General features: G+C 45.8%; 1 protein-coding gene across 2 annotated transcripts in view; it reads right to left on the bottom strand.

Moving 5' to 3' along the window:
• Positions 1-19,380, bottom strand: part of CAMK1G (calcium/calmodulin dependent protein kinase IG) — a 32,549-nt gene extending 13,169 nt beyond the window's left edge. Inside the window, exons 1-3 of one of the 2 annotated variants that reach the window (XM_003930408.2) lie at positions 19,273-19,380; positions 8,131-8,251; positions 668-796 (exon numbers count right to left, since the gene is read on the bottom strand). In XM_003930408.2, the coding sequence (XP_003930457.1) occupies positions 668-796; positions 8,131-8,222 (221 nt within the window). In that variant the 5' untranslated portion in view covers positions 8,223-8,251; positions 19,273-19,380. The other variant, XM_010340987.2, reaches the window with a different exon arrangement.
• Positions 19,381-21,530: the final 2,150 nt, after the last annotated feature.

Raw genomic sequence — 21,530 nt, 5'->3', positions numbered from 1 at the left:
GCAAAATGAGTCTTTATCTCCTCCAAACTCTGCCTTCTGCCAGAGTGACTCACATCTAATTTCGTTAGATTTTCTTAGGGGCACCTCTGTGTCCAAGGTAGGCTCCTGAGAGTAAGGAATTTTGTCTGCCTCATCCTTGTGGTCCTGATCCTGTGTTCATGTGCCTAACACATTTTTGGTATACCATGAGGGTTTAGCAAGGGTCTGCTGTAAGAGTCTTGCTGTTAACATTTGAGGATTTGTTAGTGTTGCTTTCATCATGGCGACCGGGATGCGGAACCTCCATTTTCTTTGGTATAAATTGAGGTTAATTTTCAAATCTTATGTTGCCTCCCTAATTATTGACTTTTCCTGATGTTGGCCCTCAATTGATTTTTGTTCCTTTGAGCTAATTACTCTCCAACCTATGTGCACAGATCAATTCTACCACCAGTGGGTTTGCTAATCAATTTGCTGCCCAAAAAAATAAAAATAAAAAAATAAAAATCAGCCAGGACAGCTGTCCAACTAAACTTAGCTAATTGACTGAACTGACCCATCAACTCAATCAAAGGGAACAATGCCCCTTTGGGTGCAGAAATCCAGCCCTAGTCCTTCTTGAAGGTAATTTGTGAATAAAATGTTATAATCCCATAGTAACATCCAATCAACCCTAAGACCCACTCACTTTTTCAACACAGCAATCTCATTCTCCAGGCTGCTGTCTCGGAAGGCAGGTGACTTCTTGATGCACTTCAGGGCAAAGAGCTTCCCTGTTAGTCTTTGCTTCACCAGGAAAACTTCTGAGAAAGCTCCTCTGAGGAGAAGATACCGAAAGATAAAACTTAATATGGGATGGACATCTTACACTTCCTGATGTGAGACCTCAGAAAGGATGCAGCAGAGTCTATATAGTCCTCTGGCCACAAAGGCATATCCTGAATTTAAATCTGGAAGAAACATCAGGACAATTCAAAAATTTAAAAAGGGTAGCGAGGGGCGGGGGGAAGCTATATTCTTCAAAAATGTGAATGCCATAAAAAAGCTAGGGAGAATAACACCCCAGTGCAATACCAGATCCTAGACTGGAATCTGTACTGGAGGAGGAAAATGCTATGAAACATAATAGGGTCAATTGATAAAACTGGAATATGGATGACAGATTAGATACACTTAATGTGTCAATGTTCAATTGACTGAAGTTGAGGACTATATGATGGTCACATAAGGGAATACCCTATCCCTAGAAATATACATGAATGTCCTTGATGGGTAAAGGGTCATGGTGTCTACAACTAACTCTGGGGAGATCAGGAAAGAATCATCTTTCTACATCTATCTCTATGAGTCTGCAAATAATACTGCAGTGAGAAGGCAGATGGGGGAAATTATGAATAAGAGGTGAATCTGGATGACGGGCATTTGGGAATTCTTTCTACTATTCTCATTTTATTATTCTTTTTTTAGAGACAGGGCCTCACTGTATTGCTGATCCGGTTAGGCTTTGTGTCCCACTCAAATCTCATCTTCAGTTATCATCCCCATAATCTTCATAATCCCCATGTGTCATGGGAGAGACCAGGTGGAGCTGATTGGATCATGGGGGCAGTTTCCCTCATGATGTTCTCATGATAGTGAGTTCTCATGAGACCTGATGGTTTTATAAGGGGTTCTTCCCCCTTCACGTGGCACTTCTCCTTCCTGCCACCTTGTGAAGAAGGTGGCTTGTTTCCCCTTCACCTTCCAGCATGATTGTAAGTTTCCTGAGGCCTCCCCAGCCATGCTGAACTGTGAGTTAATTAAACTTCTTTCCTTTATAAATTACTGAGTCTTGAACTGTTCTTGATAGCAGTATAAAAAGGGACTAATACAGTTGCCCAGACTGATCTTGAACTCTTGGACTCAATCAATTCTCCTGCTTTGGCCTTCCAAAGTATTGGGATTATAGGTGTGAGCCACCACGCCTGGTGCTATTCTTATTTTTGAAATATTTTTCTAAGTTTGAAATTATTAAAGAACAAAGCAGCATCACACTACTGGACTTCAAACTATACTACAAGGCTACAATAATCAAAACAGCATGGTACAGGTACCAAAACAGAGATATAGACCAATGGAACAGAACAGAGGCCTCAGAGGAAACACAACATATCTACAACCATCTGATCTTCGACAAACCTGACAAAAACAAGCAACGGGGAAAGGATTCCCTGTTTAATAAATGGTGTTGGGAAAACTGGCTAGCCATGTGCAGAAAGCAGAAACAGGACCCCTTCCTGACACCTTACACCAAAATTAACTCCAGATGGATTAAAGACTTAAACATCAGACCTAACACCATAAAAACCCTAGAAGAAAATCTAGGCAAAACCATTCAGGACATAGGCGTAGGCAAGGACTTCATGACCAAAATGCCAAAAGCAATGGCAACAAAAGCCAAAATAGACAAATGGGACCTAATCAAACTCCACAGCTTCTGCACGGCAAAAGAAACAGTCAGTAGAGTGTATCAGCAATCAACAGAATGAGAAAAAATTTTTGCAGTCTACCCATCTGACAAGGGGCTGATATCCAGAGTTTACAAAGAACTAAAACAGATCTACAAGAAAAAAAACAAACAAACCCATTCAAAAATGGGAGAAGGATATGAACAGACACTTCACAAAAGAAGACATACATGAGGCCAACAAACATATGAAAAAATGCTCATCATCACTGGTCATTAGAGAAATGCAAATCAAAACCACAGTGAGATACCATCTCACACCAGTTAGAATGGCGATCATTAAAAAATCTGGAGACAACAGATGCTGGAGAGGATGTGGACAAATAGGAACACTTTTACACTGTTGGTGGGAGTGTAAATTAATTCAACCATTGTGGAAGACAGTGTGGCAATTCCTCAATGACCTAAAAATAGAAATCCCATTTGACCCAGCAATCCCATTACTGGGTATATATCCAAAGGATTATAAATCATTCTACAATAAGGACACATGCACACGAATGTTCATTGCAGCACTGTTTAGAATAGCAAAGACCTGGAACCCACCCAAATGCCCATCGATGATAGACTGGATAGGGAAAATGTGGTACATATACACCATGGAATATTATGCAGCCATCAAAAACAATGAGTTCGTGTCCTTTGTAGGGACATGGATGAACCTGGAAACCATCATTCTCAGCAAACTGACACAAGAGCAGAAAATCAAATACCGCATGTTCTCACTCATAGGCGAGTGTTGAACAATGAGAACACATGGACACAGGGAGGGGAGCACTACACACTGGGGTCCGTTGGGGGGAAGTCGGGGAGGGATGAGGGGTGAGGAGGTGGGAAGAGATAGCATGGGGAGAAATGGCAGATACAGGTGAGGGGACGGAAGGCAGCAAACCACACTGCCATGTGTGTACCTATGCAACAATCTTGCATGTTCTTCACATGTACCCCAAAACCTAAAATGCAACAAAAAAAAGAAATTATTAACAACTAAAATGTTAAACTATTAAACCTAGAGGCAAAGTGAAAGAGTAGATGAGGGAAGGGCTGATAATTACCCTTCACTGTCATGTGGGCGCTGCTGAACTATGTTGATGGCAGGTGTATCTGATATGCTAATATGCTTTCTAATTTAAAGACCATATTGGAAGAAAAAGATCCCACCACAGATTGAGGGACTAAGGGGGTGCTATTTCCTGGTTCTGTAGTTTGGGAATGACCCCTAGAGACAGAGACTCCATTTCAGCTGTAGAGATTTCTCTACTCGGCAAGCCCACTAAAAAGAAGCCACTGCGAGTCAATTCATATCACTTTCCACATGACGCAGTGTGGCACACTGGAGTTGCAGCTGGAGGTAGCACAGGGGACAGGGTGTAAATACAGTGAGAGCAAAAAGACTCCTCTCTCAATTTTAGATGGTGATGATCACCCTGAACTAGTTATCAGAGGCCAGAGGCTGAGCATCCTCTCATTCATTCAGTAGGATCTGCAAAGACAAAAGACAGAATCTAGCAGTCTCTGAGGCAGGCTCTGAAGACAGAGCAGGTGGAACCCATTGGGAATACAGGGTAGGATTCCAAATTCCAGGCCTCTTGGTTTGAAGGGGGTCTTTCTGGAGACCAGCCTATCAGAACAGCAGTTAAAGTAGGTGCAGATGCTGAAACCTGATTGTTCATGTTAGAATCTCAGCTTTTTGGGTGAAAAGTCACTTAAGTTCCATATACCCAATTTCCTCATCTGAAAAGTGGCAGTATCAATAGTATCTGATTCACAAGGTTGTTTGGAAGATTAAATGACTTGACATATATAAAGTGCTTAAAAGTGTTTCTGACGTCTATTAAGACCATATGTGTTAGATACTATTATTATCATCATTATTATTTGAATAACATTGTGAAGAACACCCAATAGTACAAAAGGAGAGAGAATCTAAGTAAGGAAACAGCTGAGCCATCCACAGCCCTGCCATCTGGATATGCTAGAATGAAAGCCCAATAGTAGTGAAGCTTCTGTAAGGACTTAAAAAATCTTCATTAGAAAATACTTGGTGTTTCCTGTGTCTGAGTTTCCTGTTTTTCCAGCTGCACTTGGAACTGAGTTAATCAAAGCCTTCTCAGCTTGCTCTTTTCATCCATTCACTTACTCATTCCTTCAACCAAGATTTATTGAGCACCTACTGAGTCTTAGACACTGGAAATTAAAAGGTGAGTGTTTCCATTCTTAAGGAGCCTGTAGACTCCTGAGGAAAAGGGACAAATAAGCAATTAGCATTTGATTTGAAAAATGTTATCAGTCATTCAATGAATGCTTGTTGAACTGATGGACCCTCTCTTTGTCTGGCACTGAGATTAGCATTGGGCTAGCTTGGATATACAACATGTAAGAATGACATATTAAGAGACCACAGAAAATGGACACTTAAGACAGGGCCTCTGCTGTGGTTTGGGCAGGTTGTGCAGTGCAACAACTCCAGCAGGTGCCATTCACCTTGAAGCCATCATACATGTTCATATGGTAATTATTATGTTTCCTGCCCCAGCAGACAGCAGGCTAGATGAAAGAGCACCTTTTTCAGAATTTGTACAAAATGACTCTTGGAATAGCTGAGAACATAATACATGGCCCTCTGACTTAAGAAAACCCTGAGCTTAATTTTAAGGGGTGAGTGAGTTAACCCAGTGAGAAAAAAAAAAGAATCTGAAATGCTGTTTCAGGTGGGGCGGGGAGGAAGCATGGGAAAAGCACTGAGTGTGGAACAGCAGGTAGAGTTAAGGGCAGGCAGAGTCCAGCGCCACTTGTGAGGTCTGAGGCAAGAGATGATGGGAGATGGATGTGGGTGGGTACCAAGTCCTGTGCTTGGCTGATCATGAAAAACAGTCAAGAAATATTTGCTTAATAGATGGATGGATGGATAGATGGGTGAGAATTCTGGATGAGGATTCATTATGTGTTATATTCATCTTTAGACCCCACTTTCCTAATTTGTAACATAAGGGAGTTGAAACACATTCCCCCCTTAAAGATTCCTTACAGCTGTGACACAGTACGGTCCACCTTGAGAGTTCTCCCCTTTGGGACCACATATAATGGTCCCCAGATTTCAAAACGAACCCCTACTCTGGGTCCTCTTGTGGAATAGGATCACATTTGGGCCTTCAGTGTGCCCAACTCTGAGGTATCATGTACACAGCACTGAATGCAAAATCCACCTCCTGGAGTTGCGCAGTGTTACGGCAATTTACAGTGCTGTTACTGTTCTTCTGCCTAAACTGCTTTAAGTGTGTGTGTTGGAGAAGGTGTGGTTGTGACATCTACCGGGGTCAGAACCAGAGAACTAGTTTTGAACTGCCAAGGTTGCATGGGTCAGAAGGCAAGACAGGAAGGGTCTTTGGATCCAGGAGTGCTTGTTGCGATATAACTTGGTTGCACTCCTGCTCTGAATAGCTCTCCATTCTTGTAGGAAGCCTGGATGGTGGAGGAGGTAGGAGGGAACCAAGGAGAAGCATCTCTTCCTGGGCAGTGAAAGGAGGAAGCCTGGGACTTGGGTGACATATCCCTGCTATGGGGCTATTTTTGCACAGTTTCCCTACAGCTACCCTAGGGCTCTGAATGGTGGATTTGGGCAAGTTTGACAACAGGATATTCTCCCTGGTGCATTCTTCTAGAGGAGCTGAGGACCAGAGGCAAGAGGCCTTTGTCCTGGGATCCTGGTGAATCCTGATTCAGAGGAGCCTGCTCTCTCTAAATGCTCCACTCTCTACCACACCTCACTGTGGTAACTCTGGGGTCTGCAGCCTAAGGATACTTGTCTTTGTCCTGAGCACCTCTAACTTCTGCAACCGCTGTGACATGCCTTCTGTCTTGTCCTCCTGCTCCCTCCAAATCACTGCTGGGCTGATACATTAGAAAACCAGAAGCATGTAAAATATAGATTCCTGGCGGCCACATCCTATCTCCCAAAATTCCAGTTTAGTAGGTATGAGACCAGGGATTTGTTTTTCAAAAATCACCCAGGCTAAAAGGAATCGTTACTCATTTTCTTAAGTGTGACAATGATATTATAGATGTATGTGAAAATGCCTTTATTTTAGGAGATGCAAACAGAAGATTCAGAGGTGACGTGTTATCACGTTTGCAGCTTATTTACAAATAGTTCAGTGTTCGACTGTGTGTGTGTGTGTGTGTGTGTGTGTGTGTGTGTGTGTGTGTGTGTTGTATAAAATACATACTGTACAGTGAAACGCTAACAATTGTTGAATTTAGGTGGTCAGTATACTGGTGTTTGTTTTACCATTATTTCACCTTTTCCTCGTGTTTAAACGTTTTCACAGTTAAAAGTTGGAGGCCTAAACTCCCCAGATGGCTCCAATGTTTTCCCAGGGTTACATGCTGCTGGGGTAAACTTCACTGAGTTCCAAGAGGGAAGGTATTTCTGTCTTCTGAGTCCTACAGCACAGGTCTAGCAGATAGTGAATTCTTATCAACCTGGACTCCCTTCTCTCCTCTCCTCTGGATTTTTGGGACACTTAGCAAATAGTTTCTGAGTTACTCATTAGCCTTGTCTCCTTATCCTGCCAAAACCCCATCTCTAGCCACTCCTGTCTTGGTAAAGGCCCTTGATGGAAGACCAGTGCTCTCATGACCACCACACTGCTGGGATCCTCCGGCACCTGCAAGGCCTGACAACCTGCCTGTGCCAGGAGGGCCCAGAAGTCTCCTCTCTGTCTACAGCAGGAGCGTGGGTGGCCATCATTGCCTGAGGTCACTGCTTCCTAGTCAGGGCAAAGAGAAGTGGCATTGGCTACAGAGAAAACTTACCCGGATGGACAGCCCGCTAGCTGCTCCTCACTGCCCAGGCCCAATTAGCCTAGACTAATTAGCTGACCAGCTGGGGTTCTGAGGGGGTGGAGGGCAGTGGCCCGGAGCTGCTGCCAGCCTGCGTCAGAGTCTGCAGCCTCCCAGGGGAGAGGCAGGACTAAGTGGAGAGTCAGCTCCAGACAAGCTGTCTCTGGTCTGCCAGCCATGTAATCATCTTCAAGGAGCAGGCACAGACACCCTGCAGGCTGGCAGAGGTATGGACTACAGCACAGCTGAAGCACTTACATATGGAAGAGGGAGGATGGTGGTGCAGGGAGCTGATTCAGGTGTGTGTGACCCAGCAGCTCCCTGGGCCTCAAAGGCCCCTTCTCTACCACCTATAGCAGAAGATGGGTCTGGCCTGTTCACTACCAGGGAAATGAAAATGCTAGGGGAGGAGGCAGGGAAAGTTCTAGGATCACTGGACCTCCAGAAGTGCTCTCCAGCTGCCCTGTCCTGTGACAGAGGCAAGAACCCACAAGCTGTCACAGATCTGGAAGAATAGAGTCATAGCAGGTGGGTCAGAAGGAGGCGAACCCTGGGGGAAAGGGACTGGTATTCTCCAAGGGCTCCAATGTATGAAATCATCTTTTGTATTACCCAAAGTACCTGCTACCCACTCCACCCACCATTCCCCAGGCCACAAAACTCTTTCTGAGTCCCTTAAAGTCATTGAAATTAAGTCACAGCAGCCTCAGTCCCATTCATCAGTTGCTGCCAGCCAGGAAAACTCTTCCAACCTCCCACAGAAGGCAGCCCAGCCCACCCGGCCTCACGGTCCCAGGACTTACGATCCCAGCACTTCCATAAAAATGAAGGTTTTCCGGATGTTGGTGGTTTGTTTCTTCCAGGAACTGCAGTCATCTTCTTCCTTTCGACCCATCGCCTCCAGAGTTGAAGCTTCTGAGGATGCTTTATTGGAGGGAGGGGGGAAAGAGGAGAAAAAGGGTCTGGTCAGTTGCTTTCTCAAACAAGATAAAAACAGGCTGCAAAAGAAACTAAAATACATCTTTGTAATTATCAGAAGAAAGGATTAGGAGCAAACCAGGGTAATTGGCAAAAATAAAACTATCTCTTCACTTGCTTTTGAAAATTACAATGATAAATTCATGGAATGCCTACCACATGCACACCATGCTTGCTGCATGCTCATATCAGGGCGAGAGTGCCCATGTGGATAACCTGGGAGTGTCCACCTTGAGGAGATCTGAGCTGGGCTAAGGCATGTCCTGTGTTGCCCAGATGGTAGTCACAATGTTTATTCAGACTATAGAGTCAGCCAGGCTTTCTCTCTAATGTCACAACTCTGCCACCTCCCCCAATTTTTCTCACTAGTACCTCTCTCCCACCTGTTATGGGTTAAATGAATGAGTATTGTGCTGTTTTTGTAACTCCTACAACATTTAGCACAGTGCTGGGCAAATAGTTATTCACGAAAATCTAAATTGAATCATGTCCTAAATTTATATCAGAGTTCTGGAGTTACCACATTTATTCAACAGTCAACCAATATTTATTTGGCACCTATAGTGTGCAAGGTGCCGATATATACTGATAACAATACAGACGCTGGCCCTGCCCTCATGGGGCTGCCAGTCTGAAGGAGACAGGCAATGGGCAATTAAGTCACACATGTACAGTTACAAAGTGTGGGGAAAACCATGAAAGGTAGAAACCTGGGTTTGTCATAGAGATAAACAGGAAGGGGCTTTTTCAGATAAAGGCCAAGGAAGGCCTCTTGAGCAGGTCATATTTAAGCTGAGACCCAAAGTTTGTGAAGGAGGCAACCAAGCAAAGAGCACGTGAAGGAGCTTCTCTGCAAAATAAATTAAGTACCAGAGCTCGAAGGGAGGAAAGACCATGGCATGCTCCAGAGCCTGAAGGGACGGCGTGGCTGGTGCAGAGCGAGCTCCTTACGATGGGGGATGATGCGTGGGCAGGGAGAGGCAAGCAGGGGTGGACCATAAAGGGCTGGGTAGACTCTGGTTAAAGATACTGGATTTACTTCTAAGTGAGATGGGAAGACATGAAGGATTTTTAGCGGAGGAGTTACTTACACCATTGAGGTATTTTTTAAAAGAGTTCCTGCTGGCTGATCTGTGAAGGGAGTGGAGTGGGCAGGAGTCACAGCATGGAAAACAACACAGGGAGGGGACAGAAGTCTAGGAGAGAGATGATGGTGGCTCGGGCCAGATGGGAGGGAAGGAGAGGATGAACCCGGGATGTATTCCGGGAGTCCAGTTATCTACAGTATTAGGCAATGTGTCATATGGCGGGGCCGACTGAGTCAAAGAGGAGTCCCATGTCTCTGGCAGGAGCATCTGGGGTTGGTTGGGGGTGACCTGACTCAGCTCATGAATACTAGAAACACATCTTTGGGGTGGGGCTAAATGGCTGGAGGGAATCTCTGTTTCTTTGGATGTTCCACTCTGCCTACCCTCTCCAACAGCTGATGGCAGGGTACTGGGTGTCCAGGAGTGATGAGTGAGACCCCATTCCTGCCAACACCCTCTCCCTCATACTCCTTGAACCTGATGGAGAAAAAGGAAAATGTGTCTAATGGCTGTCCCTCTTAGGCAATGACCTCCCTTCTCCAGTTGAGAAAAACTACCTGTAGACTCTATGGTGGCTTCTATTTATAATAGCCTTTGAACAAAAGGAAAGTTTGTTCCTCTACAATTCAGCGTTAGGTGAAGAGCATAGTTTTGGATGTCAACCTGAGTTCAGATTTTACCTCTGCCAGTTACCAGTTAAATGGCCTCAGGCAAGTCACTGACCTCTTGGAATCCATTTCCTCATCTGTAAAGTGGGGGCAAAACCCTTTATGATACAGTAAAGGTTAAATGAAATGGCACACACAGAGACATTACTTCACACATGATAAACAATTCTGTTTCTTTTTTATTTTTCTGTTCTGCTACAATGATAAACAGTTGTAACAGAGATGATATTCTAGAGACATTTATTGATGTATTTCATTCCTGGTAATCCACATCTGGAGGATTCGTGGTAAAATCAGTTCCATGGACTAGAGGGAAACCTCTTCTGCCATTAAAACACGACTATGAGACTTAGAGCCCTGGGAATAAAAAGAATGTGATACAAGCGAGGCCCTTGGCAGAGGGGAAGAGGAGGTGGAAAGATGGATACTTTTGGTCCAAGTGGATCCTGGAAAGGGGATGGGAGACAGATGGTGTAGTTTTCAGAAGTGCAGATCTTTGCTTTCGCTCTCTTGGAGTAGAGCATCTGTTCAGGAATAGAGAGACTGGTGACATGGATGGGGTGGCTTACCAGGACCTGCTGGGGGAGGCTGTAAGCCTAGGAGGACCTCTGCCTGCAACCACATCAAGAGGGCAATGAGGAATCAAGGGGAGGCCTCGAGGGACGAGGTGAGTTGAGACAGTGCCACGTGATGGGCAGAGACCCCGAAAGCTCCCCAGGGCCAGCTCATGCCAGCTCATACCAGAGTCAGTTCTGCACGTCTCTGCTGTTATGCTGGCAGCTAGAAAGTGACCATGGTAGGAGTACTGGAGGTTTTTTTTTTTTTTTTTAGACAGAGTCTTGCTCTATTGCCCAAGCTGGAGCGCAGTGGTGTGATCATTCCTCACTGCAGTCTCAACCCCCTGGGCTGAAGTGATCCTCCTACCTCAGCCACCCTAGTAGTTGAGACTATAGGAATACACCCCAATGCCTGCCTAATGTTAAATTTTTTTCCAAAGACAGGGTCTTACTATGTTGTCTAGGCTGGTCTCCTGGGCTCAAACAACCCTCCCATCTCAGCCTCACAAAGTGCTGGGATTACAGGTGGGAGCCACCACTCCTGGCCTAATAGGAGTATTTACACCAGGGACAGTGGCAACAGTTACAATCAGGGCTTCTCCCTGACTCCACCTCCCCCCTGCCCCAAGACCTGTTATTAAACATTGGCCAGCTCATCGCTGCTCATGGCCCTGTGAGGGGATGTAGAGTAGGCCAGCCTGCTGGGGTTGGTGAGGAGACGGTGATGATTAGGGCTTTTCAGATAAGCAAACAGCTGGGCTAGGGGCCTTTAGTAGAGTATGTCAGCATGATCCCCATGAGCCAGTGGGACCAGTCATACCACAGAGGTCACTAGTCAGCTTCTGATGAGATCCAGAGGACTGTGGAATTCAGGGTCTCTGATAAGTCTGAGGCCCCCTTCTCCCATATGACAACAAGGTCAGGTAAATACCTTTCAACATAAAATGCCATCTTGAAGTAGAGCAGAAAGAGGAAAGGCCATCTTAAGACTGTGTGTCTTCCTGAAAGGCACAAGGTCAGCGAAAGGGAGATTGATAGGCTACAGCGGAGAAATTCAAATGCAAAGTTCTCCATTTCCCTTTTTGCTGCCTGATGGGGTGGAAGTTCATGAGAAAGATTTATAAGGAACAAGGAAGCTGGATGATTTGGTGTACATTTTAGTACAGCGTGGAAACTTGCAACCTAGCTATATAATAATTGGTGGCTATTTGTTATTTTAAAATGCATATGAGAAACTCCTTCGTGATCGATCTGGTTGAATAGCCATCCGGTGGCCAGTGCTTGGGTCTTCTGGCCCATTTGCTGATCTGCTCCTCTTGGCAGGGTGGGATCCTGGAGGGACCCAGCAGTTGAGAGTGCAGGCACTGGCCAGAGGAGGTCTCGCCAGCGGTGGTGGGCTGATACTTGACTTCGGCGGCACAGTACACAAGGTGGAGACAAATGGACCCTGACTGGTGGAGCTCTCTTTGAGGAGGATGGAATATAAGACTAGGGGGATATCTTTAGCCAGATGCCTTTCTGTAGATCCTGAGCCCCAAATCTAGCAGCTTCCACTTATAAAGGTGCCTAGTATCTAGAATGCATGAACTCTCACTCTACCAGGCTGTAAAAAGAAAAATGGGGTACTCTAAATTTGAGATTGTCCATTATTGCATGTTAATCTTAAGAGGTTTAAAGAGTCTCATTTAGCTGACCCAGTCTCCAGGAGGCATCAAAAATACTTGTTCCTGTGTCGATACACTGCTGCTGGGAAGTCTTGAATGTAGGGGATGAGGGCAAAGGTCTGAACATTTAACAAAGCAAAATCAGCTGTGTTTGTGCCTCCCCCACCCTCTCTCTCTCCCCTTTCCACAGAACAACAGGGTTATAGATGCTGCTTTTCCAGGTAAGGAGCCAATCAAGGGCTGTCTTCCAGCTCTGGGACCAAGAGCCGGGCGTCCATCACTCCCCCTTCCGGAGCTCCCATGGAATGACAGCCTGTTCTCCAGGAGGCTGCACCACCTCATTAGCAGATCTGTACTCACTGTTCCTTCTTTCCCTTCTCTCTTAAATAGCTTTAAAAACATAGTATTCTTAGCTGAAGCTAGGCTATAAGAAAACATCTTTCCCGCCCACCCCTCCTCCCATACGCTGAATTCTAACCATTTAGTTCCGTCTTCAGTGCAATGCAGAAAACTCAAAGGCCCAGATCTGAAACCCTCATACCTTTGGATTTTCCTTCCCACCACTCTGTAACCTTGCAGCAATCGCCTCAGGACCCCCATGCCCTGCGTGGTGGAGGTCTGAACAGCGGGCTTATGAAAGGGGTGCCCCCGTTCCTTCCATGGCTGCACACTGCTGCTTTCTGCTAAAGTCCTCCCCCTCCTCTCTTGACTTCTGTAATCTAGGCCCTTTCAGAGGAAAAGAAAACAAATTCTAAGGAGCTTGAAGCTCCAATATTGCTCTCATTTGTTTCCAAAGTACTCCCCGCCTCTCACTCTATTTCTGGCAACAATTTCCATTGGGTTTCAAAGCTCAGGAGCAGCCGCCACAGATTCCTCTGAGATTTAGGGCTGATTTCACATCGATAGCTCAGGAGACGTGGAGGTTGTTGGCTTCGTGGCTGGTTCAGGCACCTTGTGCCTCAACAGAGCAAGATTCTCAATAATATTCTGCAAAAATGGCTCCTGGCAAAGAAAATAACCTTATTCGTGGGACTATCTTTGAGTTGTGGAGCTAATACTCCTTTATTCAACGTGCATTCATTGAGTACTTCCTGTATACCCTTTGGAGTACAAATAGACATTTCTGTGATAGGAGCCTGGCCTTAAAAGTTCTTACAATCAATTTATGAAGACCAAATATAGATATATAAATAAGGAGCTAAGAATGCAGGCCAGTCTGCTTAAAGGACAGGGACCATGTGTTACTCATCTTTGAAATCCTAGAACCTAGTACTGTGCCTGGCACTCACTAAAGGTCCAGCCCATGGTTGCTAAGTGAGTGAATGAGAAATAAAACCTTGGGGTTGGGTTGATTGGGGAGGGCACTGTGGAGGAGTTAGACTTCAGATGAGTATGGAAAGTGGGTGGATGTATTCTTTATATTGAGTTAGAGAGGAACCTATAGCAAGATGACCCAAGCCCTGGGAAGAGACCGCAGCAGGGCCTCCCTCTCTGTAGTCCTCGCTGTGAGGTTCTGTCCATGGCACAGCAGCAGGAGAGGGTGGAATGGCCACAGAAGGCCAAATCTGCTTGGCTTCTTGGTTGTCATCATCATTTCAGGGACAGTAGTGCCTGGGAGGGATCTGTGTCCAGTTCTTGGTCAGAAGAACTTCCCTGGGACCCTAGACAAGGCTCTTCCTGACCATTCTACCTGGAGTCCATTTACCCACACCCAGAGTTACTCTCTCTCAGGTGAGCCAGTGCTTTCTTCTATAATACGTATGACAATCTTAAAGCACCCTGTTTATTTGTTTGAGGTTGATCTCTTCTATAGAAAGTAACTCCACACAAAGACTTTGGCTATCCTGTCTCCCTTGGGTTTCGTGCTGTACCTGCCTCCTGGTTAGTGCTTCTCTGTATTTTTGGATGGTCTTCCTGGCCTCTTGGGGGAAAATTCTGCAGCTGCGAAGGAAGCTACAGCTTCCTAAAGGGCTGGCAGTACAGCCGTGGGGTGACACTGCCTCTGTGTGCAGCCCTTTCCATGTTCCTGGTGGCAGGCCGTGTGATGCCTGCATATGAGATGGTGGTGAGAGATGCTTGGGCCCCGAGCCCAGGAGGCAGGTGCTCCTTCCGTGGAGCTTCTCTGTCTTTCCTCCTTCTCCAGCTTCATCTGGTAAAAGGAGCATCACTCTCCCCAGACAGAACTCTCAGGCAGATGAGGCTTGTCTGCAGTGGCCTCCTCACTGCGGTCACATACCCAAAACCTGCCAGGTCACCTCACGATCCCCACACTGCCCGGATTCTCTCTCTGGACTCTTACTTCTGCCCCACTCTCCATGTGGCCTCGAAGTTTCCTATTTGAGTTGCAGCCATTTCAGGACCTACCCCGAGGTGCTTATTAAATGAATCAGCTGGGCTAACAGCTTAAAAGTGTTACCTTCCTAATTAGGTGATCCAGCGTCTTAGAAGCATCACGTTATAATCCAAAGGCTTTCCATCCAATCCACTCCAATCCACTCCAATCCACTCCACCGCACTTCACCCCACTCCATTCCAATGTATGTACAGTGCAGAAACAATAATAGTGTTCATAACTGGGCATGGACAAAGCAGAGGAGATACGGACAGGGAAGGAGAGCATCTTTGAGTAGCACCTCTTCACCCCCACAGATAATGGTTCTCAATTCTACCCATGGGAAGAGTCACCCTCCTTTTGCCAGTGCTGTCACTAGGGGCTTCCGAACAAAGAGGCATGAATCACTCTGGGGCATAGTGAGCAGGCTCAGAGCCTTCTAGATCATGCCTGGCTCTTTTACTGACCTTAGAGGAATCAGTCTACCCTAAGACTGCTTTATAGTCTTTGCTTCCAGGGCTTTCCACTCCTTGGGAGCATAACTCAGAAAGGCCTGTGGGACTTGGGAGGGAGGTCATCAGTTGGATCATCTTTAATAAGAATGTGCTCTCTGCCTGCAGGCTGGGGCACACGAAATCATGGAAATATGTACAGCGTTTGGTTACAAAGGGGTAAAAGGCCAAAGTTGGGAAGTTTTCTTGCCTGGGTGCTGCAATTTTCTAGACTCTAGCCCATGTTGGACTGTATATCATTCACTGAATTGAAAGAATGCTAGAAAGAACCCAGGCTTGTTCCACTCTTGGTTTGACATCCAGGAGCTGTGCAGCCCCAAGCAGATCACTATACATCCCTGAGTTTCCATATTCCTCTTTGGTGAACAGAGGAGAATGGACTAGATTAAAGTTCCCTGAAGTTTGCTTTTCAGTATGTTAGTGCTGGGTGACTCTTGAGCCGGGTGGACTTGCTACCTCCTCTGGCCCCCTTCTTGGAGATTCATAATCCACATTAGCTTAATAAAGGCTTGGAGGACCATTAAAGACACATGCTTACAGCTGTTTAATCTGGCATTTCCCAAATTTAGTAGATAGTAAAATTCTTTCCTCTTATAACACTAATATTAGTGTCCAGGGGATCTGGGTTTCTCAGAGCATACTTTGGAAAATGTAGACTACACCATCTCTAATGTTTTGTGATTCTTCATATTTTGGAGGGACAGATGAAATTTCTAGCAGCCCTCTGCCATCGGTCACAGTCCCAATCTCCTCAGGTGTCACAGGCGAATGGCTGGGCTTGTGTCAGAACTGCAACCCATGTGGCTCATCAGCTTGCCAAAGCCCAGGCTCTGGACCTTAAAGGCTTCAGGAGACTTCTGGCTGGAAAGAAACTCCAAAAACCACCCACTCCATTTCCCAGCCCTTCTGCCATTACCATTCTGCATTTCAAAGACCAACTCTGCGTGCCAATTTCTGTTCACAAAATGACCCAGGAAGGTTTTTCAATTGTTGCCTGCAGTTTATTTAAGGTGCAAACCCATATTTAAGTTTAACAAAATCACTCTTGTAGCAGTGACAAGCCATAAGAAGGACACAATAAGCACACATAATGGCTTATTGTGTGCTTCTTACAGAGGATGTGAAGATCATTCTCTAGGGCCATTGCAGAGAGCAGGGTATGTTGCTTATTCTTAGTGTGCTCCTAGCCACATTCGGCCTCGGTTCCCTCATCTGCTGAATGGGAATAATAATGATCCCTGCTCTATTTCTCAGCATTCCTTTGGAGCTCTAATGCTTCAATGGGCACAAAAGCAGTTTGCAGCCTCTAAGGTGCCATGCAGTGGGTCCACATTATAGGCACATGAATTAAACACTGAGAATCGGGGAAAGAGAAAGGGAAACAAAGATTTAAACAGGGGTGAGCACAGGCCAAGAGACAAGAATCTGCTGTTCTTTCATCTGGTCCCAGCTCCCACGTGCCTTTCACAGTGTGAGCATCTCATCTCACTGTGATTCTAAAGTGTTTAAAGATAAATGATTTTTCATACATCATAGCTCTAAATGCAAGCCAACTACTTCTGGTACTCAACCAAGAAAACCGGGAACTGTTGCAATGTGAGAGGAAATAATACTTTTTTTTTTTTTTTTTTTTTTTTTTTCTCCTGGGCAGTATGCAGGTCTCCGCTGGGGCACTTTTCTAAGGAGTTTTCAAGGTTATTACTGTGTGTCACACACTGCCTTCAAGCCTAATCCCATGCAAGAGGCGCCTCCTTCCTACAGCTTGGATGCTCATTACTATTAAGCCTCCCAGCCAGGCACTCTCCTGTGGCTCCCGGAAGGGGAGAGGAGGGATCTTTCCCCTACCAGGGATGCAATGCAAAAGGAAGGACAGGCTGAACTCAGGACGCAGGGCTGTGTCGGGGAGCTCTGAGTTATCAGTCTTTCCTCCAGGGACATGGGTTTGGCAATCACGGACAGTCCATGCAGTGCCCTGCCTGCTCAGCTTGCTTTCTTGCTGGCAGCCGCTCCCACTCTGCCCCAACCCCCTCGCCATTGACCGTAGCGGCGCGCCTGCAGTTGTAGCGCCAGGCACGCAGCCTGTTTGCAGACTCAGCCGCTCCACCTCATTCATGCAGCAGCTCATTCACTCGCTGGCGCTGGCAGGCTGCGGCTGGGCACCGCCACTCGCGCGCACTCGTGTGGCAATTTATTTCTGGCCCTGTGTGCGTGTGTACGGGGGAGAGGGAGTGAGGAAGGCGCTCTCCTCTTAGGAGGGGATGCTTTTCACTTCCAGGTAGAATGGCTCCCAGGCTTTGTCCCCGGACCAGGCACCTCACTAGGCACGTTGCATACATTATCTTGTTCAATGCCACAGCCACCTTTCAAGGTAACCGCATTTTACAGCTGAGGTACTGATAAGTAGAAATGTTCAGAAAAATCCCCCAAACCAAACAGATAGTGAATGATAGAATGGGACTGGATTCCAGAGCTAGTCTCCTCATCACTCCACCACATAACCTGTTGCCTCTTTCCTGGTGGCGGTTGCTGGGATGTCACTCCACCTTCATCCTCATGATGCTGTAATGCAATCCTAACATCTGATTGATTCCCCTGGGAACACATGGCTTGGTGAATCTGGAAAAGGCTGAATCCCCAAAACGCTCAGATCTCTCAGCATGGAGGCTGGAGGCAGCATGTCTATTGCCCCAAGCCTCTCATGGCTCCAGCTCAAACCATTTCTCACTCTAACTTCAAGCTTCTTTCCCAAAGAGTACTTTCTGAAGAGTACTCTAAATTAGCGTGTGCGCACATACACACACCCCAGAGCAATCTGCAGCATCACTGAACCCATCAATAGCTCTGGGTTCAAATGCTACCACCATCACCAGCTTTGCAACCCCAGGCAAACCATTTAACCTCTGAGCCTCACTGGTCGCATTTGTACTAAGAAGGAAATACACGCCACACCATCTGAAGGGATCATCCTAAAGCTGATTAAGTAAAAGCACATTACAAACTGTAAAGTGTGTCCCCGTATCAGGTATTACTAAGCACTCTATGTTATGGCCTGTTTCAGAGGTGGGTCTCATCTTTGGCTCTGGTTAAGCTTGGGTCAGCAGGAAGACAAGGGCCTTGTTCTGTGTCCAGCCTATGATCTGGAAAAGATCTTCTTACCTAAGGCAGAATCTGCTTGACTCTCTTGACTCTTCTCAGAGATTTTCCTCATGATCAATTTATCTGACTCCAGAGCAAGAGGCTGGCCAGCCAAGCACTGCAGCCAGACGCGCCCGAGCCCTGGTAGCCACCCCCGGGAGCCTCAGGGTTAATGTTTTGTGCGTCAAAGTTACGTGGCGAGAAGGGGCCACAGCGTGGATGGGGGTGGTGGTGCTGGTGAATCCAGATCTCCTTTTAAGATCTTCACCTGAGAGCTAAACTGAGGAAGTTTAAAAACGGAAGGGAGGTAGACGCGCCCCGGGGGAAGGTGAAGGAGCTGTCTTGTGACTGACAGTGACAGCTCGGCTGTGTTCTGCATCTTAACGCAGCTGGGACAGGGAGCCCGAAACCTGTCCACAGACCCCTCCAGCAGGGACTGAGGCTGATTCTTCTTCCTTAGGTTTGCAGAGCCACAGGCTGTTTACAAATCTTTTGCCACCTGGTTCTACTAATCCTCTCAATAACCCAAAGAGGTGGGTGGAGAGGGCATTATCTTATTTGATGGATGGGGTCAGAGAGGTTAACAGATGAAGGCTGAGCAGGAGAAAGGGGTGCAAGAGAGCTGGAAGTCCTGACACACCTGCAGATGGACAGGGTCCCTCCAGGCACAGAGCCTGGAGGCTTGCCCCTAGAATGCAGGCACTGAAGGAGGGGCACATAAAGATATTTTTCTCCCTTTTCCCTGCCCAGAAGTGCAAAAGGCTTCCATTCAAGCCAGCCCAGGAGTGATGGACAGATGGCTCCATCCGGACCCCATTCAGACTTATTTTCCAAGACAGCTACAACTTACCTTATGATGCCAAAAGAGTCAGGGAAGACTGGAATTGGGGCTGAAATAAATGTCCAAGGTGCTTACAAAGTGGCTCTTCAAATCCACTTGCTCGGTGCTGCACGCTTCCCACTAAGCAAGGAGACCCCCCAAAGCCAAGAGAAAAAGCAGGTTCATCTTACCCAGGGACTTAGGAAGAATCCTGGTTGGGCTCCCACTGCAGCTCCTACAGGTCTGTGAGGATTAGCTGCTCCTGAGCTTTAACAATAAACCCAGTTAAAGGGGAGGAATGCAGGAGTTTTCTTTCCCAGGACCGTAACTATGCAGTCTTAAAGGGGAGTAAAAGTAGCTAGGGTGGCTTGCATCTCTCTTTCCTTTCCAGGGCTCTGCTCTCCCTCCCTCCCAGTGAGCAATAACGAGTCTCATCCAGAAAAATGCTTGTGGATTTTTGCCTGGTGTGTGTGTGTGTGTGTGTGTGTGTGTGTGTGTGTGTGCACGCGCGCGCAGTTGTGTTTACATTGATGTGTGTGATGGAAAGACAGAAAGGAAGAATAAAAAACAAAAACATTAGATTATAGGTTCCCATTATCCTGAATGGGTGATGACAAAAAAATCAGAGAAGCTTTCTAGGATTGTCTACTTCAGTTTCCTTTTCTTTTAAAAGGCATACATTGAGATGTGTCACCCCCTTCTACTCCTTATCTGTCCTTTGACCTTGACATTGCCCTCCATAGCTGACCACGGCTATTATGGTATTTCTTTTTGTGAATACAGCCAAATACTCACATCTACAATCTCAGTTAAGGCCCTCATTCTCTCACCCAGATAGAATTGTGATAGGATAGGGTAAGGTGGTGCGGCAGGATAGTTAAAAGTGGCTCTGGGGAAGACTTCTTGGTTGGATTCCTGGGTCTTCCATTGACAGCTATGGGACCTTGGGAAAGTGGCTTAACCTCTCTGTGCCTCAGTTTTCCCATCTGTAAAATGGCATAATAATTAAACTTATTTCACACACTAGTAGGGTGGAACAAGACAGAATGCAAGTTGCTTAGAACATGGTAAGCACTTAATAAATTTTAGCTATGATCATTCTTTTTTTTTATTTTTTTTATTTTTTTTTAGCTATGATCATTCTTTACCTGCTACAGTCCAAATATTCCCATCCAAATTCATATGCTGACACCTAGTCAACAGCATGGTGATATTAGAACATGGGATTTTGGGGAGGTGATTAGGTCATGAGGGTGAAGCCTTTGTGAATGGAATTAGTGCCCTTATAAAAGAGACCCTGGAGAGCTGCATTGCGCTTCCACTATATGGGGCACAAAGAGAAGATGCCTTCTATGAATCAGGAAGTATATCAGGATTGGATTTGCTTGGACTTCCAGCCTCCAGAATGGTGAGAAATATATTTCTGCTGTTTATAAGTTGCTTGTTTATGATATTTTGTTACAGCACCCTGAATAGACTTAGACACTCTACAATGTAACTTTCATTCTAGAATTACCTCAATAAAACATGTTGCTTCCTCATCAGAAACATTCATTGTCTACAGAATAAAATCCAAACACTTCAGCCCATCACTGAAAGCATTCCAGGATCTGACACAAAGCTACCCGCCCTGCACTGCATTTCTTTCTACCCATGTGACACTCCAGCCACACCATATGAAATACTGATTTCTAACAAAACACTCACACCAAAACACCTGACCTTCATTTACCCTGATCTGCTGGTTAAGAAAATGCCCCTTCCTCATTCTCTGTCTATGGAAATACTATAGATTCAAAAAATCCACATCCAGGAAGCCTTCTAAGATTCCCTTCCGTTCTGAGAACTGATCACTTCTTCCTTTGGACAGCTCCCAAAACTCTGTCTACAACTCTACTTCATTCTTCATCTTTTTCTGCCTTGAATTCTAGTTTGTTTCCTGTCTCCTTTTTTGAATTGAGAGTTGTTTAAGGGCCGTGATGCTGCCTGTATTTCTTGCCCCTCTTTCTTTCTGTCCTTCTTCTTCCTCCTGTGGCTGGCTCTGCAAATATTTATTGGACGTGATAGATTTATCAGCCCTAAGGGATAGAAAGGTCTTTGTTAGTCATCATAACTAAATAAGATATGATTTGCTAATTATTGGTATATACAGTAAGTACTTAATAAATGGTAACTATCGTTAGCATTGAAAGTAAGAATAATAGCATATTATTGTTTTTGATCCAACATCTCATTTATTGCCTAGACTCTCTGGATAGAGCATTCCCAACTAAGCTGCTATCCTCCTCCTGTTTGCACACTCGGAAGCTGGGGAGTTTATCACAACCTAAGATAGCCAAGTAATGCCCATGAGCATTGACACACAGTACAAAATTTATCTCTTGTGGAAGCTGAATTCTGCTTCTCTGAAGACTTTCCCAGCACACACATGTATACTCATTCCTTAAAT

This window comes from Saimiri boliviensis, chromosome 14 (genome assembly GCF_048565385.1).
Source record: "Saimiri boliviensis isolate mSaiBol1 chromosome 14, mSaiBol1.pri, whole genome shotgun sequence".
Taxonomy (NCBI): Eukaryota; Metazoa; Chordata; class Mammalia; order Primates; family Cebidae; genus Saimiri; species Saimiri boliviensis.
The sequence above is the reverse complement of the archived record's forward strand: the minus strand, read 5'-3'. Positions and strand labels throughout refer to the sequence as shown.